The following is a 25740-nucleotide window of genomic DNA, read 5'->3' as shown; positions in this document are numbered from 1 at the left end:
ACAGAAAGAGCCAAGTAAACCCGAAGAGCACTGTACTCGGCTCTTTCCGTCACCTCCATAGGAATGAATAGAGCTGTGGGTCACATGGCGTACCCATGGCTCTATTAGTAATACAGAAGCCGGGGACCCGATACGGAGATCGGCGGAGGGTACAGAGGTCGGACCCCTCGCGATCTTCTACTTTTCATGTACATTTTTCCTGGACAACCTCTTGAAGCTAAAGTGTCTTTGAAGTGTGGCAAGTTACTTTAGCACATAGTAGCCTGTTTTAAGAAAGCAATAATGTCTACACCTAATATTTATGGATAGAGATTTGAGCAAAAATTCTCTTTTAATGTTGTTTCAATGATTACGGCTTTGAGATCAAGAAAAAAATACACAAATTTCTTTCCCAATTACTCTGATGTGCTATTTTAATTTCTCATATTTTCTTCTTAACTACATTTATTACATCATTATTTCTTAAACAATATATGAAAGGGTTCAACAAAGGTCCAATAATAGCATACATGAGGGACAAAAACTTATCTTCATCCATGCCATAACGTGACTTTGGTCTTAAATACATAATAGAGCTTGACCCATAGGATATAGATACAACTATGAGATGAGAGGTACAAGTGGAGAAAGCTTTTTTCCTCATCCCCGCAGAATGGTGCTTGAGAATTGTCCAGATGATATTTGCATAAGAAATTACCGTCAGTATAAAAGGTAGTACAACAATAATAATAGTCAGTATAAGCAGGATAATTTCATTGAACTGCGTGTTATTACAGGCCAGACTTAATAATGGTGAAATATCACAGTAGAAATTGTTGATTCTATTGGACCTGCAGAATGGCAATGAAAATATGAGATTAGTTTGTAGGATACCAAGTATTGTCCCAATGAGCCAAGAACCAATGACTAGTCTGATGCAAACTATCTTCCTCATAATCGTATTATATAGCAAAGGATGACATATGGCGTTATATCGATCATACGCCATGGCTGCCAGCATATAGCACTCTGCACCGCCCACTAATAAAAAACAGTTCATCTGCATGGCACATCCATAGAAGGTGATGGTTTTGTGTTTAGAAAGAAGATTGATCAGCATTTGTGGAGTTATATTTAACAAGAAACATATCTCCAAAAAAGAGAAATTTGCGATAAAAAAATACATAGGATTATGAAGATTAGGGCTAAATTGATATAATAGAATAATAAACATATGAGCCAGCAGCGATATCATAAAGATACAGAGAAAGATGACAAATATGATGTAGTGATAGGGAGGATCGAGAGAAAATCCAACAAGGATAAAGTCATGCGTTTGTGTGTAGTTACTTCGCTCCATTTAATTATTTATATTAACAAAAAAAAAAAAAAAAAAAGAAAAAAAGAACCTTCAAATGAAGACAGTAAAGAAAATATTAACTGTCATATATATTGTGGGTTTTTTTTTTATTAAAAAAATTAGGCTGAAACATTAAAAGACAAATACGAAAATAAAAGTTTGATAATCTTTTTTTTTTTTCATTATTCTTTGTTCTTCCCAAATACTTGAAGTTAATACTGGACAATAGAAAAATCTTGTTGGAAATATGGCAATGTTCTTATTCTTAGGAGCAGTAGCATTTTGTAAAAAAAAATCTATATGACAAAAAAGACAATAAAAAAAAGCCTAGGGGGGGCATTTATTAAGTCCGGCGTTTTTTACGCCGGACTTAAAAATGCCCCCGCAGCTCCGGCGCTATGGAGATTTATGTAGAGGCGGACTGCCTCTACATAAATCCCGTGCGCGCCGGTGCGCACCGCCGAAAACCTACGCCAGCTGAGGACTGTAGAAGGTTTTCGGCGTACACTTGGGCGGAACGGATGGTAAATTGCGCGGACTCTGAGTCCGCGCCCTCCGTTCCGCCCCCTACACGCCCCCTTTCCGCCCCCCTGGGGTACTTGGCGGAAAGTGCCGATTTGCGAATATTTTATTCGCAAATCAGCCATTTGCGTATAAAAAAATACGCAAATCGGCACTTTCCGCCGAAAATCATCCGTTCCTCGGATGATACATGTGGCCCTAGGTGTCTCCCTTTGAGGAGTACCTGCCATGAAAAAAAGATTTTGACATGTCACTCTAAGGCTATGTTCTCACAAACAGTATTTTTGCTCAGTATTTTTCAACCAAAACTAGGAGTGGATTGAATAGACAGAAAGGCTCTGTTCACACACTGTTGAAATTTAGCAGATGGACGCCATTTAATGGCAAAAAATTACAGTTATTTTTAAACAACGGCCATAAAATTAATAGATAAGTTTACAAAGGAACTACTTTGATATTTTAAAAACACATAAAGATATTTATCTCCAATTTTACAAACAGAATGTGTAAACGGGCAAGCGACCGACCGATGAGCAACCAAGCCCGCTTGTCAACCGATTTGATCTTTGGAAAAATCATCTTTGTTGGCCGTACATCTATTTGTCTAAGCAGGCAATATGTAGCAGACCTACTTGTAGTGTACTACTTTGTGTCTAATGAAAGGAGGACTGCACTCCTGAAACACGTCATACTGTGCTACATACCTATTGTTATTTTCTATTTTTACTTTTTAAAATGTATTTGCTAATTTATCCCAGATTTCTCTAAACACCTTTTTGGGGGCAGCACTGGCCTTGTAAGTACCATAGTCAGGGGTGTAGCTAGGATTTACGGAGCCCCATAGCAAAAAACTGTAAGGGTCAACCCCCTCCCCTATGCACAACACAAAGCACTGCATATATATATCTGATGTGGCCAAAAAAATTAAATTTCTTGTGGCCAGAGGCAGTCACAAGAGTGACTGGCAGAGCAGAGAGCCAGTGGCTCCACTGTATTTAGCTATAAGGGCCCATTAGGAGCTGTTATGGATAAATATATAGGTGCCGGAGCCGACTACCTTTTACTTAACCCCTTATGTACTGCAGTGTGTAAGTGACCCAATGTTTAGAAGACAAGGAGATACCTGCTTTACTGCTGGTGCACTGATAACCCCTGACCTCTGCACAGAGCTCTGTACATTTTCCTACTTGATTGCAGCAGCCAGAGAACAGAGGTCAGGGGTTATCAAAGTCTTCTGCTTGTTAACCCTTTTTTTTGTGTGTGTTGCGGCATGTAAGTAAACATTGGGTCACTTACACACTGCACTACATACGGTGTTAAGCAGAAGGACGCTCTTATCTTCTCCCTTGGGCCCTCCTCCTGCACGGGCCCCATACCAACTACCTACCCTGCCTCTATGGTAGCTACGCCACTGACCATAGACCTTTTTGTGCACTATTCTTTATTGACAAGGATCATTTGGCCTGGCAACCCAATTAATCACATAGCGTAAAGTCCCTGCAAGGGTCCTTAGATATCTGTTAGGCCAAGGAGAAACAAGGTACCTTTCATATATCCATCTGTGCTCCTAAAATGTAGAAAATGCTCTTAATATATAGTGAGAAGTCTGAAAGAGGCTTTCCCAATCTCCTGTAGTGCAGTAAGCTGTAAGGTTACGTGCACAGTACGGAATCCCAATGGAAAACCCGTCACGGATTCCGCAGCTCGCACCCGCTCGCCGCTTCATTCTTTGGATGGACGGAGGAATCCGCCCATGTACAGAATGGAGTCTAAAAATGCGGCCGCAAGCAGGTGCGAGTTGCGTAATCCAAGTTGCGTATTCCATCGGGATTCCGTAGTTTGCACATACCCTAACTGCGCCCCCCTATACCTGAGCAAGGTGTTTATGTTGTAACTGGATAGCGGATTCACCATCAGCCACTTTCAAGTCCACTGCTACTAATGAAATATTCCAGACTCGAGGGGTGTACAGTTGTTCATCACAGTATGTGATATACCTTCTTGAGTGCCCTTGTGGATTACAATACATGGGCCGCACTGTTCAGACAGTGCGGTCCTGTATGAACAAACACAGAGCCAATATCAAGAATGCTTTCCTATTACACAGCGTCTCTAGACACTACTTTCTGAAACATGATGCGGACCCAGGTAGTTTGAGATTGACTATTTTGGAACAGATTGTAGAACATACAGTACATCCGATAGATACAGACAGCTCATCAATAGAGGGTCCTATTGGATATTTAGAATGGGTACTCTCTCTCCAGGGGGACTTAATAAGATGCTAGAAAAGTCTGAACTGTGTCTTATTTGTTGATAGGTCATGTTTATGTGGTATACATATTTGATTTCATTTACTTTTTATACCTTTTTTATTTTTTATATTTTATATTTTATATTTATTTGTTCATTTTTTATTTTATTTATTTATATATATTTTTAGAAGGAAGGAGAAAGGAAGAAGAAGGAAAGGGAAAGAAGAAAGGAAAGAAAAGGGAAGAAAAAAAAGGGAGAAAGAAGGAAGAAAGAGAAAAGGATTTTTTTTATTTTATTAATTTTATTTTTATAATAAGTTATAACTTTAGTGTCATTGATACATATATTTTGCGATATTGATTTATTTATATGCCTATAATATTTTGATGCAATTCTTATGTCTTATGGGTTAAATCTCCTCCTTTGTCCAACCCCCTCTGACATCATGGACTATTTTCTGTGTAAATTGATTGTTTGTTAGTTCAATCTCCATGACTCTTGAAAAAGGAACCGGAGCGGTTCCGAAACGCGTTGAGTCTTTTAATAAATTTTATACATATATTTTCTAGTTTTATTTTTTTGTTGGACCTGCGCCCTCACACCCGTGTGTTTGTGGTTGGAGGAATCGTTGCTCTATACCTGAGCATGGTTGGGATTTAGCTTCCAGGTGTCAAAATAGGTGGGTGAGAGAAGAGGAAGCATTCCATCTTGCAGCATTTCAGGAGCTTGGAGAAGCCTCTTCGACTCTTTGTACCATAGAATAAAAGCATGTTTCTACATTTCATGGCACAGCTGAATATATGAAAGATACGGCATGTCTAATTGACCTAACAGCTATCTCACTAAGTAATGCTGGGTTTACACGAAATGATAATTGGCCCGATCGTACGATTAACAATGTCGGAGTAACTATTTTTTTTTCATAACGTTCAGCGTTTAGACGGTATGATATATTGTACGGAAAATCATTTTGCGATTGCGCGCCCGCAGCCCGGCCCGCCCGCAGCCCGGCTCCCGGCTCGTCCGCAGCCCGGCCCAACGCTCATCCGCAGCCTGGCCCCACGGTCAATCGCAGCCCCCTGCGCCGCCCCGATCGCCACCCCTTCCGCCGCTCCGATCGCCACCCCTGCCACTGCTCCAATCACCCCCCCTCCGCCGGTGCTCCGAACCCCCCCCAACCACCGCCGCCGCCGCTCAGATCGCCCCCGCCAAGATCATACGTTACCTGCTCCGCGTAGCAGGTCTTCGAAATCCCCTGCTCCCCTCTTCAGTGCATTGATTGGCTGAAGAGGTGTGTCGGGAATTTCAAACGGCTCCTCTTCAGCCAATCAGTGCTCCTCTTCAGCACTGACGTGCATTGATCGTGGCCTGGGCGGCGGGGGCGCTCGGAGCGGCGGCGGGGTGGGGGGGGGATCAGGGGGCGATCGGAGCAGCGGCAGGGGGGGGGATCGGAGCGGCGGCGGGGGGGATCGGAGTGGCGGCGGCTGCGATCAGAGTGGCGGCGGGGATGGCGATTGGGGTGGCGATCAGAGCGGCGCCGGCGGGGGTGCCGATCGGGGTGGCGGGGGTGGCGATCGGGGCGGCGGGGGTGGCGATCGAGCCGACGCAGGGGGCTGCAGATGAGCCGGGGGCCGGGCTGCGGGTGAGCCGGGGGCTGGGCTGTGGCTGAGCGGGTGGCCGGGCTGCGGGTGAGCGGGTGGCCGGGCTGCAGGTGAGCGGGGGGCCGGGCTGCGGGCGGCCGGACTTTCGCGACGACTGTTTACACGGAAGGATGGGCAAATTTTTTACGAACGACGATTTAAGAACAAGATAAAAGATCAAAATGAACGCTTTCTCACTCGTCGTTCGATTGTTTGCTGCGTTTACACATATGATTATTGTTCGAATTCGGTCGTTATCGTGCAAATTCGCACGATAATCGTTCCGTGTAAACCCAGCATTAGGGTTCTTTTACACAGAAAGATTATCTGACAGATTATCTGCCAAAGATTTGAAGCCAAAGCCAGGAATGGATTTGAAAAAGAGAAATCTCAGGCTTTCCTTTATGACCTGATCTCTGTTTATAGTCCATTCCTGGTTTTGGCTTAAAATCTTTGGCAGATAATCTTTCTGTGTAAATGGACCCTAATAAGTTTGCAATGTGAATTACAGAAGACAGATTCCATTTAAATAACATGGAATATACAAAATATACTATCGTTCCAAGAGAAATTGTATAGTTACATTTTGAACGACCTTTAGACATTCTACTTTTGAAATCAATCATTAAACAATAATATACAATAGTAAAACAATAGAATAATTAAATAAAACATGGTACAATACCTGCTGCTGTTTACGGATCTTATTGAAAAGATCAACTGTGTAGCGTCTAAATCTGATTTATATAATCTAACGAAAACTCCCATTGTGTATTATAAACTGCACCTGCTAATGTATAGACACAGAGGAAAACAACTTTGATTGTTTTCATAGTTTTACTTTCTATTGAGCTTAATGATACTCCAGAGATTAATTTGGTGGTTAGAATTAGGATTGTTTTAAAATAGAGTAATATTCTATGAATACACTGGGGATGGTACCAGAGGGAAATAACATCATACACTGGATAATTGTCACGCTGGGTTTGGTTAGATTGAAGCTATGTTTGTGGTTAGGTTGAATATATACATTTTATACCCTTGAAAGGGATAAAAATTTATATAGTAAATGGATTCTAAAAATTGGTTCAGGTGCATTTCAGGTATCTAAACACCCAGATTCGCTTAAAACTTACTGTGTTCATTCGGGGTCAAGAAAAGGTTTGCTGGGATTGAATACAAGTAGATTACATTTACTTACCGTTACTAACAAGTGTATAAATTAACAATGGAGCTTTTCTTGTTTTCTGTAAATTTCCACCATGTTGGCCCCTTTAGGTGGGGGTTATTCACCATTTAAACATCATTACACTGTTATTAGATTAGTAGACTTGGAGGTGGGGTGGGGTAGCAATCCCATAGGCTATGTTCACACAACCTATATTTTTGTAAAAGTACGGGCGTTGTTGCCAATTGCAACAATGGCTGTGATTAATATGTTACATTACGTTGTCGGCTATGGAATCCGGGCCGGAGCATATACACATAGTATACGCTCCGGCCGGGATCTCTAGCGGCGCTGCGAAAAACTGACGCATGCTCCATTGTGTGCAGTGGGGAGTTCTGATGTGGGCGCCCACTGATGGGCCCGCATCAGAACTTAGTGGCGCTAAAGATCATCCAGCCGATACTGCAGTCTGACACCGGACGTTCCTTGACCCGGCCGGGACACAGAACGGCCGATGTCATAGAATGTGTAAACATAGCCTTATAATAGAAAGCATAACCTTTTTTGGTGCAGACTTTGGAGACTTTGGAGACTTTGGTGATGGTACTATTCAGTGAGGTTACTATATAAATGTATATATATATATATATATATATATATATATATATATATATATATATATATTATGGTTTTTATTAGGGATGGTCTGAGCCTGCCGAGGTTCGGGTTCGTACGAACCTGAACTCTCAGCAATGATTCCCGCTGTCTTCCACCTCCGTGGAGAGGGTGGATACAGTCGGAGGACCGTCTGGAAAACTGGGATACAGCCATAGCCATAGGCTGTATCCCAGTTTTTCAGGTGGTCCTCTGGCTGTATCCACCCTCTCCAAGGAGGTGGAAGACAGCGGGAATCATTGCCAAGAGTTCAGGTTCATACGAACCCGAACCTCGGCAGGCTCGGACCATCCCTAGATTTTATGTGTTTATTTTTCACATTAGATTTTACTTTTTATTTCAGTGGTATTGGCATTAAGTGATTTCTCACTACACGTTTTTTTGCACAAGTCACTTTAAAGGGAACCTGTCACCAAGGACGCGGGCACGGAGCCCGCCAGACCCCCTGGTGCAATCCCCGGATACTTACCCTATCTGGTGAGTCCCGCTGCTGGAGCCGGTCCAGGGACGAAGATATTTAAAGGGGTACATCAGCGAACTTTGAATGGAGATCAGCTGCCAGAAGTCTGGCGTCACGGCTTGGCTGCATTCTAGTGCTGCCATTTTGTGCCATGATGTCATATGCAGAGGGCATCTCTTGCTTCAGGCTCTACCGCCCTCCTCTTGAGACACAGCTCTGTGCAATACTCTCGTGAGACAGAGAGAAAGAGAAATAATAACTTTTTGATACCAGTCGATTAATAATAATAATAATAATAATAATAATAATAGTAGTAGTAATAATTTCTCAGGAGTACCCCTTTAATTCCCATAATGAATCATGTGTTTATACTACTAAGCTTAATATCTTTATTACAGTTGAGTATTACTTGATTGAGTAGCTATTTGAATAGTACAGTATTTGAAATACTCGTTTTCGATCGAGCATTCAAGCAAAAATGCTGTCAAAATTTGTTTCGCCTCCCACTTTCCCTGACCAATAACTATACTGGGGGTGTTACAGGCCCTAGGAACACGCTGGCATCCCGAGAATAGCATCTACAATCATTGGCTGGCTGACACATGAATATATGAGTATAAGAACTTGGCATTTGGTGAGGATTTAGCTGATTCTAAGCAGGAAAGACCCCCAAAGCCCTTGTTAGGGCTACAATTATACACAGCAAAGCATATACAGTATCTTGTGATTCAGTATCTTGTGAGGCTACCACCGCATCTGCAGCCTATTCTCATAGATAGACAGGCATCTGCTCACTGTGAAGATTTGGCTGCAGTTAATCTAATTGCTCCTACAGTCTAAGGAGGAGATTTATCAAACTGGTGTAAAGTAGAATTGGCTCAGTTGCCCCTAGCAACCAATCAGATTCAACCTTTCATTTTTCAAAGAATCTGTGAGGAATGAAAGGTGGAATCTGATTGGTTGTTAGGGGCAACTGAGCCAATTTCACTTTACACCAGTTTGATAAATCTCCCCCTAAGTGTTGCCAGTAGTGTTGGATAGAGAGATTGCAGTAGGGACAGGGAGCATCTAGGTATATACAGCGTGCGCCAGACTTTGCCTAGTTCCGGTGTGATAGCAATGACCCCAGTGTTGGATTTGGCTCTGTGCCAGGTTTTTAAAAATAAAAAAAAAAACATCTCCCACGTATCGCTGGCAGACATACGTAAAATTTCAGATAAGTACAGTGTGTGCCAAACTTGGCCTAGTTCCGGTGTGAAAGCAACGGTTGCAGTGTTTTTTTTTGCCTCTGCGCCAGGTTTGACAAAAAGTAAAAAACACCTCAAACGTATCGCTGGCAGGCATATGTAAAGTTTCAGATATATACAGTGTGCACCGGGCGTGGCCTAGTTCCTGTGTGATAACAACAATCGCAGTGTTTTATTTGGCTCTGCGTCACATTTAAAAAATAAACTAGATTTGCATTTCCAGGGAAGTACATAGTGCTTGAAAAGAGCACCCCTTTACCAGTGACTTCCAGAGCGCCCCTTTACCAGTGACTTCCCCTTTAAGAGAAATTTTAATCCTGGGTGCCGTCCCTTTAAGAGCGACTTGGGTCCCATCCCTTAAAGAGCAACTTGGCTCCCGTCCCTTTAAGAGCGACATGACTCCCTTTAGGAGCGACCTGGGTCGCTTTAAGAGTGACCTGGGTCCCTTCGCTCTTAAAGGGACCAAGGTCGCTCTTAAAGGGACCCAGGTCACTCTTAAAGGGACCCAGGTCGCTCTTAAAGGGACCCAGGTCGCTCTTAAAGGGACCCAGGTCGCTCTTAAAGGGACCCAGTTCGCTCTTAAAGGGACCCATTTCGGACTTAAAGGGACCCAGGTCGCTCTTAAAGGGACCCATTTCGGACTTAAAGGGACCCAGGTCGCTCTTAAAGGGACCCAGGTCCCTCTTAAAGGGACCCAGGTCGCTCTTAAAGGGACCCATTTCGGACTTAAAGGGACCCAGGTCGCTCTTAAAGGGACCCAGGTCCCTCTTAAAGGGACCCAGGTCCCTCTTAAAGGGACCCAGGTCGCTCTTAAAGGGTCCCAGGTCGCTCTTAAAGGGACCCAGGTCGCTCTTAAAGGGACCCAGGTCGCTCTTAAAGGGACCCAGGTCGCTCATAAAGGGACCCATTTCGCTCTTAAAGGGACCCAGGTCGCTCTTAAAGGGACCCAGGTCACTCTTAAAGGGACCCAGGTCGCTCTTAAAGGGACCCAGGTAGATCTTAAAAGGACCCATTTAGAGCGACTTGGATCCCTTTAAGAGCGACTTGGGTACCGTCCCTTTAAAAGCAACTAGGGTACCATCCCTTTTAGAGCGACTTGGGTACCGTCCCTTTAAGAGCGACTTGGGGACCATCCCTTTAAGAGCGACTTGGGTACTGTCCCTGTAAGAGTGACTTATGTAATTCCCCTTACACAGCGACTTGGGTACCGTCTCTTTAAGAACGGCTTGGGTATCGACCCTTTAAGAGCGGCTTGGGTACCATCCCTTTAAGAGCGGCTTGGGTACCGTCCCTTTAAGAGCGGCTTGGGTACCGTCCCTTTAAGAGCGGCTTGGGTACCGTCCCTTTAAGAGCAGCTTGGGTACCGTCCCTTTAAGAGCGGCTTTGGTACTGTCCCTGCTACATGGCTGCCTCAGCTCTGCTGTTTTACTGACTGACCTCTGCTACTTATAATGGTAAAGATCATTGCTCGGTTACCATGACAATCTTACTCATGTCAGTGAGACATAATCGTTAAGGACCTTCCATATATTACATCTTCTATTGGCCAATAGTGGACATGTGACTGTGGATGGTGCGATACATTGCCTGACAAGACCTTAGAGTTCCTATTGGCTGCTATATTTCAGCTATTTGCATATGTGCTGTGATTGGCTGTTAGCGGTTAGAGTGTGGCCATTATTTCCAATGGGCCATTATTTTCTATGGGAAATTAGGGGTCTTTAAACGTAAATTTCTTAAAAACGACAAATCTGGTCAAAACGGAAAATAGATAGCACACCCCACACCGCTGAGGGCTTCGAAACGCAGTTTGAACGGAGTCTGTGCGCAAAGCGGTTTGGGCTGTATTACGCATAGAAAAATGGCTGGAAGAAGAAAGGGAAGAAGAAGAAGAAGAATACGGATTACAATATAGGGATTTTCAAGCACTATAAAAACGCCTCTCACATATCGCCGGCTAACATACATTAAACTTCACATATATAGGCTAGGTTCAGACTATGTAACTGTGCGGCTGTATTTGCGGCTGTAATTGTAATTGTAATTTTTGGTGGTTCATGTGTATGCTTGGAAGTATAGGATATGCGGCTGCACAGTGCACACTATGTATGAATCTACGGCCCTATCGTAAACGGACCCGTAAAAAATGAACAAGACCATTGCTTGCGGCCTGAAATGCGGCCGTGGATTGACAGGCGGTCCGTACGGAGTACTTCAAAAATAGCCGGCAATGATGCCGAATGCCGATACCTCTAATAGTTAATATATTAAATTAATAAAACACATTTTCTTTGTAATAAAGTCCCTTTTGTTGTTCAATAATTTAATTCTAACGAATCCATCATTGTGCAATTAAATATACTGTTAAAATAAATATATATATATAAATAAATGTATATTTATTTATATATATATATATATATTTATTTTTTGACAGTATATTTAATTGCACAATAATGGATTCGTTAGAATTAAATTATTGAACAACAAAATGTGTTTTATTAATTAAATATTAATTAGTACAGGAAGCTCCAGTAAGCCGTTAATTCATATTGCCGGCAATAGAGCTTTCTGTACTAATCATCACTTTACTTTAATTAAAACATCAAATGTTTCTTCTAATTATGTTATCACAATAGCATTATTAGAAGAAACATTTAGAATTATATGTGCGCTCAGCTGATTGGCTGATCGGCTGAGCGCACATATAATTAGCGGGTCTGCAGCACAGTGACTTCATTGTGCTGCGGACCAGCGAAGAGGACACATCGGGGTGAGTATAGAGCTCTCCCCACCCCCTCCCCAGCACTGCACCCCTCCCAGCAAGGAAGGTGGGTCACTTAACCCCTTCCTTGCTGGGATGGGTGCAGTCTGACATCAGTCTGGCCCCCAAGGGGTTAAGGGGGATACAATACATCCTCCCTTAACCCCTTGGGGGCCAGACTGTAAGCAGCGACCTGTAAAGATGCTGCATACTGTAAGGAGCACAACACCGCTCACAATGATTAGTGTTGTGCTCCTGTTTGTGTGTTTTTTGTGTGTTTCTCCCTTTTTGTTTTTCAGATATCGGTATCCTGTGGATTACGTCGGATTCCGTGGACTATGTCGATGACCAGCGTTTTTTTTTTTTTTTTATAAAATGGTCAATGAGGGGTGTGGGGGTGTTTTTATTTGAATAAAAATTTTTTAACTTGTGTCTTGTCTTTATTTCTTTACTTAATAGACTTAGTAGTGGAAGCCGTCTAATAGACGGAATCCATTACTAAGTTGGGGCCTAGTGTGAGCCGGTATAAAATGGCTAACACTAACCCCCCATTATTACCCCAGTACCCAATGCCACCAGGGGTACTGGGAAGAGCCGGGTGCCAGTGGTCCCGGAGCGTCAAAATTGGCGCTACTGGACCGGGCGGCAGCAGGCTGGTAAGATTTAGGCTGGGGAGGGCCTAAACCAATGGCTCTTCCCACCCTGGTGTTACCAGGCTGCTGTCGTTTGGTTTTTAACCCGGCTGGTTATAAAAATAGGGGGGACCCTATGCGGGTTTTTTTTAAAATAAATAAATAATAAAAAAAAACGCATAGGGTCCCTCCTATTTTTATAACCAGCCGGGTTAAAAACCAAACTACAGCAGCCTGGTAACACCAGGGTGGGAAGAGCGATTGCTTTAGGCCCTCCCCAGCCTAAATCTTACCAGCCTGCTGCCGCCCGGTCCAGTAGCGCCAATTTTGACGCTCCGGGACCACTGGCACCCGGCTCTTCCCAGTACCCCTGGTGGCATTGGGTACTGGGGTAATAATGGGGGGTTAGTGTTAGCCATTTTATACCGGCTAACACTAGGCCCCAACTTAGTAATGGATTCCGTCTATTAGACGGCTTCCACTACTAAGTCTATAAAGTAAAGAAATAAAGACAAGACACAAGTTTAAAAATTTTTTTATTCAAATAAAACACCCCCACACCCCTCATTGACCATTTTATTAAAAAAACAACAACAAACAACGGCTGGTCATCGACGTAGTCCACGGAATCCGACGTAATCCACAGGATACCGATATCTGAAAAACAAAAAGGGAGAAACACACAAAAAACACACAAACAGGAGCACAACACCCATCATTGTGAGCGGTGTTGTGCTCCTTACAGTATGCAGCATCTTTACAGATCGCTGCTTACAGTCTGGCCCCCAAGGGGTTAAGGGAGGATGTATTGCATCTCCCTTAACCCCTTGGGGGCCAGACTGATGTCAGACTGCACCCGTCCCAGCAAGGAAGGGGTTAAGTGACCCCCCTTCCTTGCTGGGAGGGGTGCAGTGCTGGGGAGGGGGTGGGGAGAGCTCTATACTCACCCCGATGTGTCCTCTTCGCTGGTCCGCAGCACAATGAAGTCACTGTGCTGCGGACCCGCTAATTATATGTGCGCTCAGCCGATCAGCCAATCAGCTGAGCGCACATATAATTCTAAATGTTTCTTCTAATAATGCTATTGTGATAACATAATAAGAAGAAACATTTGATGTTTTAATTAAAGTAAAGTGATGATTAGTACAGAATGCTCTATTGCCGGCATATGAATTAACGGCTTATGGAGCTTCCTGTACTAATTAATATTTAATTAATAAAACACATTTTCGTTGAAATAAAATCTGTTTCGTTGTTCAATAATTTAATTTAAACGAATTCATCATTGTGCAATTAAATAAACTGTCAAAAAATAAATATATATATAAATATACATTTATTTATATATATATTTATTTTAACAGTATATTTAATTGCAAAATGATGGAATCGTTTAAATTTAATTATTGAACAATGAAAGGGACTTTATTACAAAGAAAATGTGTTTTATTAATTCAATATATTAACCATGAGAGGCATCGGCATACTGCAGAGGATCGCAAACCCCGGTAATAGCGATTCATGTAAACTGTTTCCCTGCTTTCCAAGATGCATCCAGAGGTGTTTGCATCACTTTCTTAAGATTTTATTTGTTATTTTTAGTTGAACCAGATTTCCAAGTAAATGACCGTATGTTTTCAGCCTATGTCTATTTTTTCCCACAGCCGTAGTTTCATCCGCACATTTACAGCCGCATAAAAAATACAGCCGCACACATACATAGTGTGAACATAGCCATACAGTGTAAGCCAGGCTTGGCCTAGTTCCGGTGTGATAGCAATGGTTGCACTGTTTATTTGATGCTGATCCAGGCTTGCAATCTATTTATCTGGTCTTTTCGTAAACATATTTTACTTTTCTTAGGTGTTACGGGGCTTAGAAATGTATCAGCAAATTAGCAATTTTTCATGAAATTTCCAAAACTAATTTTTTTAGGGACCAGTTCTTTTTTTAAGTGTGTTTAGGAGGCTTGTATAATTGAAACCCTATAAATGACCCCATTTTGGAAACTACACACCCTATGGAATTAATCTAGGGATATAATGGGCATTTTAACCCTACACAGGCTTGAGGAAAGTATTCACAATTAGGCCGGAAAAAAATGGAAAATAGAAATTTTCAAATAATATGTTCGTTCAGATTAAAGTATCTCATTTTCACAAGCAACAGGAGAGAAAATTTTTTTTAACGCAGGTTCTCCTGAGTACAATGGTACCCCATATGGGGGCGTAAACCACTGTATGTGCACAAAGCGGGGCTCAGAACGGAAGGAGCCCCAATAAGCATTTTCAGTACAGATTTTGCTGAACAAGTTTCTGAGCGCCAGGTGCGAAAATGCACTGCAAAATTTGTAAAGATGGTTCTCCTGAGTACAACGGTACCTCATATGTGGGCATAAACCACTGTATGGGCACAGAGCAGGGCTCAGAAGGAAAGGAGCGTCATTTTGCTGATGCAAAACCGCAGCTAGTATCTGTTATTAGAATAGCGCAGTTGCTAAAAAAAATTTTTTAAATGAGATTGCAGATAATCTGGGGTGGTGACGGGCAACCTGGGAGTGTTTATTTGCTATCTGGGATGGTGACGGGCAATCTGGGGTGGTACGAGCAGTCTGTGGCAATCTGGGGTGTTTATGGGCAATCTGGGGGTGTTTACTGGCTATCTAGGGGTGTTTACTGGCTATCTGGGGTGGTAATAAACAATCTGGGGGTGTTTACCGACTATCTAGGGGTGTTTACTAGCTATATGGGGTGGTAACGGACAATCTGGGGGTGTTTACTGCCTATATGGGGTGGTAACGGACAATCTCTGGGGGTGTTTACTGGCTTTCTGGGGTGGTGACGGGCAATCTTGGGGGGGGGGGTCACAGACAAACTGGGGTGGTTACGGGCAATCTGGGGCAATGTGTAGTGGTTATGGGTAGCCTGTGGCAATCTGGGGTGGTTACAGGCAATCTGGGGGTGGTTACTGGTAATCTGAGCGGATACAGGTAAACTGAAGTGGTTATGAATAATCTTGGGTGGTTACAGGTAATCTGGGGTGGTTACAGGTAATGCGGAATGGTTACAGGTAATGCGGAGTGGTTACAGGTAATCTGGGGTGGTTACAGGTAATGTGGGGTGGTTACAGGTAATGCGGAGTGGTTACAGGTAATGCGGAATGGTTACAGGTAATGCGGAGTGGTTACAGGTAATGCAGAGTGGTTACAGGTAATCTGGGGTGGTTACAGGTAATGCAGAGTGGTTACAGGTAATCTGGGGTGGTTACAGGTAATCTGGGGTGGTTACAGGTAATGCGGAGTGGTTACAGATAATCCGGGGCACTTGACTTTTTATCCCGTCACCAATGATTTTTGGTGACAGGGGACAAAAAGTGTCGGCAGCATTTGGAACAAGTGATCAGTAGTATATAGTATATACCGTAGTATATATAGTATATAGTATATATACTGATCACTTGTACCAGGACCACATACACCAGCCGCACACATACATAGTGTGAACATAGCCATACAGTGTAAGCCAGGCTTGGCCTAGTTCCGGTGTGATAGCAATGGTTGCACTGTTTATTTGATGCTGATCCAGGCTTGCAATCTATTTATCTGGTCTTTTCGTAAACATATTTTACTTTTCTTAGGTGTTACGGGGCTTAAAAAAGGTATCAGCAAATTAGCAATTTTTCATGAAATTTCCAAAACTAATTTTTTTAGGGACCAGTTCTTTTTTTAAGTGTGTTTAGGAGGCTTGTATAATTGAAACCCTATAAATGACCCCATTTTGGAAACTACACACCCTATGGAATTAATCTAGGGATATAATGGGCATTTTAACCCTACACAGGCTTGAGGAAAGTATTCACAATTAGGCCGGAAAAAAATGGAAAATAGAAATTTTCAAATAATATGTTCGTTCAGATTAAAGTATCTCATTTTCACAAGCAACAGGAGAGAAAAAATTTTGTAACGCAGGTTCTCCTGAGTACAATGGTACCCCATATGGGGGCGTAAACCACTGTATGTGCACACAGCGGGGCTCAGAACGGAAGGAGCGCCAATAAGCATTTTCAGTACAGATTTTGCTGAACAAGTTTCTGAGCGCCAGGTGCGAAAATGCACTGCAAAATTTGTAAAGATGGTTCTCCTGAGTACAACGGTACCTCATATGTGGGCATAAACTACTGTATGGGCACATAGCAGGGCTCAGAAGGAAAGGAGCGTCATTTTGCTGATGCAAAACCGCAGCTAGTATCTGTTATTAGAATAGCGCAGTTGCTAAAAATTTTTTTTTAAATGAGATTGCAGATAATCTGGGGTGGTGACGGGCAACCTGGGAGTGTTTATTTGCTATCTGGGATGGTGACGGGCAATCTGGGGTGGTACGAGCAGTCTGTGGCAATCTGGGGTGTTTATGGGCAATCTGGGGGTGTTTACTGGCTATCTGGGGTGGTAATAAACAATCTGGGGGTGTTTACCGACTATCTAGGGGTGTTTACTAGCTATATGGGGTGGTAACGGACAATCTGGGGGTGTTTACTGCCTATATGGGGTGGTAACGGACAATCTCTGGGGGTGTTTACTGGCTTTCTGGGGTGGTGACGGGCAATCTTGGGGGGGGGGGGTCACAGACAAACTGGGGTGGTTACGGGCAATCTGGGGCAATGTGTAGTGGTTATGGGTAGCCTGTGGCAATCTGGGGTGGTTACAGGCAATCTGGGGGTGGTTACTGGTAATCTGAGCGGATACAGGTAAACTGAAGTGGTTATGAATAATCTTGGGTGGTTACAGGTAATCTGGGGTGGTTACAGGTAATGCGGAATGGTTACAGGTAATGCGGAGTGGTTACAGGTAATCTGGGGTGGTTACAGGTAATGCGGAGTGGTTACAGGTAATGCGGAGTGGTTACAGGTAATGCGGAATGGTTACAGGTAATGCGGAGTGGTTACAGGTAATGCGGAATGGTTACAGGTAATGCGGAGTGGTTACAGGTAATGTGGGGTGGTTACAGGTAATGCGGGGTGGTTACAGGTAATGCGGAGTGGTTACAGGTAATGCAGAGTGGTTACAGGTAATGCGGAGTGGTTACAGGTAATGCAGAGTGGTTACAGGTAATCTGGGGTGGTTACAGGTAATCTGGGGTGGTTACAGGTAATGCGGGGTGGTTACAGGTAATCTGGGGTGGTTACAGGTAATGCGGAGTGGTTACAGATAATCCGGGGCACTTGACTTTTTATCCCGTCACCAATGATTTTTGGTGACAGGGGACAAAAAGTGTCGGCAGCATTTGGAACAAGTGATCAGTAGTATATAGTATATACCGTAGTATATATAGTATATAGTATATATACTGATCACTTGTACCAGGACCACATCGGCTAGTCCCTGATCATTGCCCCATGCTCGCCGCCACCTCTGGTGGTGGAGAGAATGAGAGTTTGATCTTTTTTTAAGGGTACAAACACACTTGCTGTATCAGCAGCGAGTTTCTGGCTGCGTATTTGAAGCGAGACTCGCTGAGGATCCCAGCCATGTGTACTCAATGGCAGACAAACTCGCAGCAGGGATGTACATCCCTGCTGCGAGTTTGTCCGCAGCTCACCCCGTTAACTCCCCGGCCGCCGGAGACTATACGTCACCTGATCCCGGCTACGTGGCTCCCGACGTCTTCACGGCCCGTTCAGCCTATCAGTGCTGCGGTGGGGCAGCGCACTGATTGGCCGAGCAGGAAGTGCCGGGAATCAGCGAAGGACCAGGTGATGTACAGTATAGTCGGGACCATGTGATGTATAGTCGGGACCAGGTGATGTATAGTCTCCGGCGGCCGGGGGGTTAATGGGTCGGCCTTTGGACAAACTCGCAGCAGGGAGGAACATCCCTGCTGCAAGTTTGTCTGCCATTGAGTACACAGGGTGACCCCTCAGCAAGTCTTGCTGCGAATACGCAGCGAGAAACTCGCTTCCGATGCGGCAAGTGTGTTTGTACCCTAAGGAATTACTGTGAACACTAAGGTTATTCCGGGGGGGACGGGGGGGGGGGGGGGGTTATTCATCTCCTCTCACTGTTGATTAACGGTGAAAGGAGATGAAAGCACGCAGTGCCCGTTACCGGTGGCCGCCGTTATACTGGTAATAACGACGATCGTCGGTGCGAGGACCGGCCGGGACGGAGCCCATACTCTGCCCCAACTTCTCAGCGACCTCCAATAGCTGAGAGGAGGGGGCTGCGGGCCTTACCGGCGCTGCTGCACTATTCTGTGCTATCGCCATAAAGAGCTGATGGCAGCAGAATAGAGCCCATTAGTGATCGCCGTAAAAATCCGTATCGGCGGTCACTAATAACATAATAGATGTATTCTCTGGGTCACTACGGTTACGGCGATACCACATTTGTGTAGGTTTTTTTAACTATTACCACTTTGGCGCAATAGAAACTATCTTCCTAGCAAAACCCCACAAAAAATGTCGCCACATTGCAAGATCCATAGCGTTCTTATCTTTTGCGTGACAGAGCTGGTTTTGGGCTTATTTTTAGCAGGAAGATCTGTAGTTTCTATTGATACCAAGTTTTATATGTATATGACTTTTTGATCTCTTTTATGATGTATTTTCTAAAGCAGATTGATAAAATACAGCTATTCTGGTACTGTTTTTTCTTTATTTTTTTACAGCGTGTGTCGTGCGATATAATTATTGATATTTTTTTATAGATTGGGTCGTTACGGACGTAGCGATACCAAATATGTATAGGATTTGTGTTTTTGATCACTTTTATGTAATGGTTTATTGCAGGGGTGGGGAACCTTTTCCATGTCGAGGGCCGGTCGGGCATTAATAAAATCATTCGAGGGCCGCATACCAAGCGTGTTTGCAGCACCCGGGGCAAGGCAAAGTATTGTTCCCCTAGTGCCCCTGCTATTGTAGTTAACCCCCCAGTGCCTGTCCCTTGTAGTCTAGTTACCCCCCCCCCCAGTCATGTCCCTTGTAGTCTAGTTAACCCCACAGGCATGTCTCTGGTTGCCTAGTTAACCCCCAGTGATGCCTCTGGTAGGCCTGGTTAACCCCCCAGGCATGTCCCTCGTAGCTTAATTAACCCCCCAGGCATGTCCCTGGTAGCCTAGTTAACCCCCCCAGTCATATCCCTGGTAGCCTAGTTAACCCCCCCAGTCATGTCCCTGGTAGCCTATTTAACCCCCACAGTCATGTCCCTGGTAGCCCAGTTAACCCCCCAGTCATGTCCCTGGTAGCCTAGTTAACCCCCCCCCCCCCAGTCATGTCCCTGGTAGCCTAGTTAACAACCCCCCCGTCATGTCCCTGGTAGCCTAGTTAACAACCCCCCCAGTCATGTCCCTGGTAGCTTAGTTAACCCCCATCAGTCATGTCCCTGTTGTCTAGTTAACCCCCATAAGTCATGTCCCTGTTGCCTAGTTAACCCCCATAAGTCATGTCCCTGGTAGCCTAGTTAACCACCAAATAAAAAAAATAAACATCCCACTCACCTTTCCTCTGCTCCCACGCTGTCCAGGTCCTCTTCTCTCCCCTCTTGCCTGTGCCCGTCTTCTCCTACAGGCGGTCAAATGACATCATCACTAGTGTAACATTTAGATCACAATATACAATACACTGCACTGATTCTGCAGTACAGTGTAATGTATTATGTGACCATCCTGCTGACAGGCAGTAGCACAGCCACCCCTGTCAGCAAGATGGCTTATCCATGGTAAGCCTGGGGGCCTTCATTAGGCCCCTGGAGTTACCATGGAGACGTCGGGGGACCGGACGGCGCTGCGGGACCTCCAAAGTGGACCTGCGGCGCCGATCGGTACACACCAGAACCCGGATTAAACTGCCGCTCCGGGCAGTTACAGGAGGGGGTCAGCTGTCATACTGACTGCTGATCCCCCGTTCTGCTGCCGCCGCCGGGCGACTATTCATTCCGATGCGTACGCCGTTAAAAGGCGTACGCATCGGAATAAAGCCCATTAGTGGCCGCCGTGAAAAGGCAGCACGGCGGTCACTAAGGGGTTAAAGAGTCACTGTTGTTGTTTTTTGCAGAAATCAATAGTACAGGCGATTTTAATAAACTTTGTAATTGGGTTTATTAGCCAAATATGCCATTATTTGCATTTAAAAAGCCTTTTCCCAGGTCCCCCCTCCTCCTTCCTCTTTTCCATCCACTGCAAAAAATTTGAAAATTATGACTTGTTGCATGAGACGTACCCTGTCTGCTCTAGAGAGAGGGGAGGGGGGAGGAGGAAGGAGGGAGTTAGCCAACAGCAGAAAGCAGATAACAGAGAATTACAGGCACAGAGCTGGGTGACAGCTGTAATCTGAGCTCAGAGAGGTCAGTGGTGACTGTCAAAGGAGATAATAGGTGAGGTATTTGTAGATTAACTCTTTGTTGTCCTGTTTTGGTCTTTTATTTAGCTCTCTCCAGAGGAGAACAATGAAGACAGGGGGGAGAGATTCAAATTGTTTTTTGTTATGATAAAAATGCATTTTTCGGCTAATAAACCTAATTACAAAGTTTCTTAAAATCGCCTGTACTATTGATTTCTGCAAAAAAATAAATAAATTCACAACAGTGAAACTTTAAAATGGGAAAGGACAAACACTTGTGTGGGAGAATTACAATTTCAATAAAAAAGATTAAAAATAGAATTAAAATAATAAAAAAAATCTATTCAAATTTTGAAAAGTAAAAAAACTGAGCTTAAGAATATTGAATTAAACAATTGTATTTTAAAAACTTAGATTTAAACAAAACTGAATTAAAAAATTAAATAAAAAAAATATATGATAGCTGCAGCTGTTCTTGCTTATGGGAAGTGGCATGGGGGTTCAGGTTCTTCCAGGCAATGGGGTGGTGGTGTTCCATGTGCTGCCACACAGATGTTTGAACTGGGTTTAAAGCTGCTTTTAATCCAAGATCTGTCCTGGGGTCGGTTCGGCAGGGGATGCAGTTATTGCCATAAAAACAACTTTTAATCCGGCAGCGCTGTGTCTAACGGCAGGGGCTTACGTTTGTATATGCATTAGTCTGGCACCACCTCTCCGTCCTTCCCCCCACCCTCCTCATTATTAGGAATGATCCAGGAACATTTACTGCTGTTTGAGCTTTGCACAGGTGTATTAACGATCCAGCCCATGTTCAATATACACACAGGTGAGGAATAGGAAGCAATCTGCCTGGAGCATTCCTAATGATGATGAGGGTGGGGAGGAAGGACAGAGAGGGTGTGCCAGCCTAATACAGCATATACAAATGTAAGCCCCGGCCGTTAGACACCGGATTAAAAGTTGTTTTTATGACAATAACTGCATCCCCTGCCGAACGGACCGCATGACAGATCTTGGATTAAAAGCAGCTATCCGAAAGTACAAGTGGTTTGGGGGGTCAGATTGTGGGTACAGAGGCGCTTTAAACCCAAAGCCAAACCGCTTTATGTTCACAGATGCTACAGATAGCATTGTGTTTTTTTATGCCAATGACATGGAAAAACTGCCAGTAGCAGGCTAGGTTGTTTTTGAGGACCGCTGGTGCCTTGAGATACCTCTCGAAAGCCTGTGCCTTCCTGAACAACACCAGTCTAGTGACTAGCTGACGCTGTTCTCCTCCATCTTTTGCCTTTGGAACAACAACCACTGGATGGGAGTGCATTTTTGGTGAACACAAACCGATCACAACCTTTTTTTTATGTTCGTATTCAGGATCCAAACCAAACATCCGAATGTTCGCTCATCACCATTTGTGGGGACCCAATAAGTGATGGCTCCGGGATTGACTACTGACTACCGAGGAGCTGGAACTTTAAAAGATCTTTTCCATAATACTAGCCTGGCTAGTATTAGCCAGACCACTGGGTCTTACTGGGACCTACAACCTTCATCAAAGCCTATTGGGACCACTCTGAGTCGTTCCTGAAGGCTGTTAATGATGATGGCCCTGCAGTTGAACTTACACTGCAGTTGAAGACTGCAGCTTACACTGGGCCACTCTATGTCTATAGTAAAATAACGCAAAAACACAGCAAATGGATGTTAGCTGGAAGTCAATAGAAGGCTTTTGTCATGATCGCGCCTGAAAAGGCATCAGTGCCACCATCTGCTGCGAAGATTCGACCTCTGCGCCAAAGACTGCGATTTTGGCCATAATCTTCCATTTATTCTGTGTTTTGTTTGCCTTGTTTTTGCCCTGTCTGAACTGTGTCTTATTTCTTCTGATCTGCTAATTGTTTTCCCTGCCCCACCCGTGTCTGTGCTGCTAAGTTTCCTCTGGTCATGTAACAGTTAACCTGCCTTGCCTCAGTGATTGACAGCTGGTCCCTCCTATCATCTTCTGGACTTGGTTCCTGGTGTCCCATTTAAGATTTCAGCTTCTGCCTGTGCCTAGCCGGTTTGAGCTTGTCTCAGCCTGCTTCTGCCTCTGTTTACTTCTCTGTTTATTCTGACTATTTTTCCTTGTATTCTGACTATCCCTGCTTGCTGCCTGCCTCTGACCATATTGCCTGTTTATTGACCTTGCTTTTTGGATTGTGTTTTTGTACTGCGCTGCCTGATTGTTGTGACCCGGACTGTCGATCATTCTTTATTGTGTTTTGTCTGTCTGTCTTGTCTTTTTGTCCCACCAAGCCAGTACAGGGACCGCCGCCCAGTTGCTGCCCTAGGGTTTAGCCTAGGGGGGCAAGTAGGTAGAGTCAGTGGGCGGGGCTGAGCTTAGGGTTCACTGTCTCTGTGTGTCTGGTGTCACCGGTTCCTAACAGCTTTGATCTGCATTACTCACATGGCTTGGGGGGGAGGGGCACTCTTCTCTCCTCTCTGGCGTTTTTGAGGCTCTATGTAAGCTTTGTCAAAAAAAAGTGTGTGGCCTTTTTTTTCAAACTGTAATGCTTATCTCCCATAGACATCAATGGGATTGTTCTTGCCCCCCCCCCCCTCCCTGGAATTTTTGTCATCTTTTGTGATGGCACAGTGGCAGATGAAAAAAAAAGTTCAGCACACAAAAATGCCTGAACCACAAACAAGATCATTCTTACATGAAGTTAAAAACACTGTAAAAAATGCTAGAAAATATGCAAATGTATGGAAAACAAAATGCTATACGCTGCATTGGCGTTTTTACTGGTGTTTTTTTTTCTTCTTTTTTTTTTGCCTGAAAAACCAGTGAACATAGCCATAGTGATTATCCAATTCCATTTCAACTACGTAACAACACGATCAGATTAGGAAGCTTTATTAACATGCTCCTTTTTTATGAGCTTTGCGATGATTCAAAATTAAAGTATTGCCCAGGTATACACACAATACCCCCTAACTCAGCATCTGTGCCATATTTAACCCCTTAGCGACCCATGACGTATCTGATACGTCATGGTGCCGCGGGGGTGTTCAGAGCTGGGTCCCGCCGGGACCCCGCTCTGAACGGTGTTGATCCTGGCTGACATGTGCAGCCGGGCAGTGCCTCTATTAGCCGGCGCGGGTCCCGTTGCCACGCCGGCTAATTAAAGTGTCACTGTCGTTAAAATTTTTATTGCATAAATCAATAGTACAGGCGATTTTAAGAAACTTTGTAATTGGGTTTATTAGCCGAAAAATGAATTTTTATCATGAAAAAGCAGTTTGAAGCTCTCCCCCCTGTCTTCATGGTTTTCCTATGGAGAGAGAAAGTAAAAGCAGCAAAACAGGACAACAAAGAGTTAATTTACATTCATATCAAAGACTCTCTCCTGTGACATCAGCACTGAGCTATCTGACCACTAATTAGGGCTGTGAATAGCTCCCCCACTGTGCAATCCTTTGTTCTTGGCTCTCAGCTGCCCGCTAATCTCGCTCCTTCCCCCTCCCCTCTTCATAGACCAGACAGGATTGTAACGCCCGGAGTAGTGGATCCACTGGACCGGCACCAGCGATGACACAAACCTCACCAGGGAGCGGAGTCTAAGGGGCCGCTGGTTTTCACCAGAGCCCGCCGCAAAGCGGGATGGACTTGCTGCGGCAGGCGACCCCCAGGTCGCTACCCCTGGCTTGGTTGCTGGTGTCGGCAGGCGAGGCGTGGCAGGAGATGGCACAGGCAATAGTCTGCAGATGAGAGAGCACGTGACAGGCTAGACACGGGAACAGGTGGAGTGACAGGGGAACAGGAACCAGGAACAGGAACTTGGGACCAGGTAACGGACAGGACTCAGGAACAGGGACTTGGGACCAGGTAACGGACAGGACACAGGAACAACAGGGAGCTGGGCCAAACGCTATGGGAAGCATGTAGAGGCTCCAACACAGGGAACAAGGCAAGCTGGGATTTATAGGGGAGTGATTAGGTGCAACTACCAATTAGGAGCGCACTGCCCCTTTAAATCTGAGACAGCCGGCGCGCGCGCCCTAGGAGGCGGGGACGCGCGCGCCGGCCGGCACAGCGGGAGACAGGAGCGTGGAGAGGTGAGGCGCCCCCCGGGGCCGAGGTGATAGCAGCGCCGGGTCCCCGACTATGGACACCGGCTGCTGCATGGGGCAGGAAGCGGTCGCGGCGGCGGCCCGGAACGCGGGACGCCGCCGCGGCTGTGACAGTACCCCCCCCCTTTGGCCTCCCCCTCTTTCTTGCCTGCAGATGGCACAGGAAGCCACAAAATCTTTGACATCTTGAAACAAACTGGACCACCAGTAGTGGCGAGAGATCCGTTGGCCGGTCTTACGGACTCCAGGGTGCCCGGCCTCCAACGAGGAATGACCCCACTTCAAAATACCTCTTCGAAGCGCAGGGTGAACATGAGTCTTTCCGGGGGGTACTCTCCGAAGCGAGGAGGTGACGACTGGTGCTAGGCGAACAGGCGGTAAAACATGGCAAGGGACTGTGGGTCTGTGGACGAGGACCTTCTGTAAGTTCTCCCGGTGGTGAGAGGACCCGACCTTAGTCTTGGGTACGGAGAGAGGGTACACCTCGGCAGAGAAGGCATCCGCCGAGTCTTGGTCTTCTGCCGGTAGGTCAGATAGAGGCTTGGCTGGGACAGGAAACGACATAGTACACTTGGTCTGAGGTGACCTGAGACACT

At 44.9% G+C, this 25740-nt stretch overlaps 1 protein-coding gene across 1 annotated transcript; it reads right to left on the bottom strand.

The window, feature by feature from the left end:
• Positions 1 to 421: 421 nt before the first annotated feature.
• On the bottom strand, positions 422 to 1339 carry LOC138768647 (olfactory receptor 10AG1-like). Its single transcript, XM_069946600.1, has one exon. The coding sequence runs from the start codon at positions 1337 to 1339 to the stop codon at positions 422 to 424; it is 918 nt and encodes a 305-aa protein (XP_069802701.1).
• Positions 1340 to 25740: the final 24401 nt, after the last annotated feature.

The sequence above is a fragment of the Dendropsophus ebraccatus genome, chromosome 12 (assembly GCF_027789765.1).
Source record: "Dendropsophus ebraccatus isolate aDenEbr1 chromosome 12, aDenEbr1.pat, whole genome shotgun sequence".
NCBI lineage: Eukaryota > Metazoa > Chordata > Amphibia > Anura > Hylidae > Dendropsophus > Dendropsophus ebraccatus.
Note: the sequence above shows the minus strand (reverse complement) of the source record. Positions and strands in the feature narration are given on the sequence as shown.

Coding starts and splice junctions, on each gene's coding strand:
- LOC138768647 (XM_069946600.1), bottom strand. CDS start 1,339: ATGGAGCGAAGTAACTACACACAAACGCATGACTTTATCCTTGTTGGA.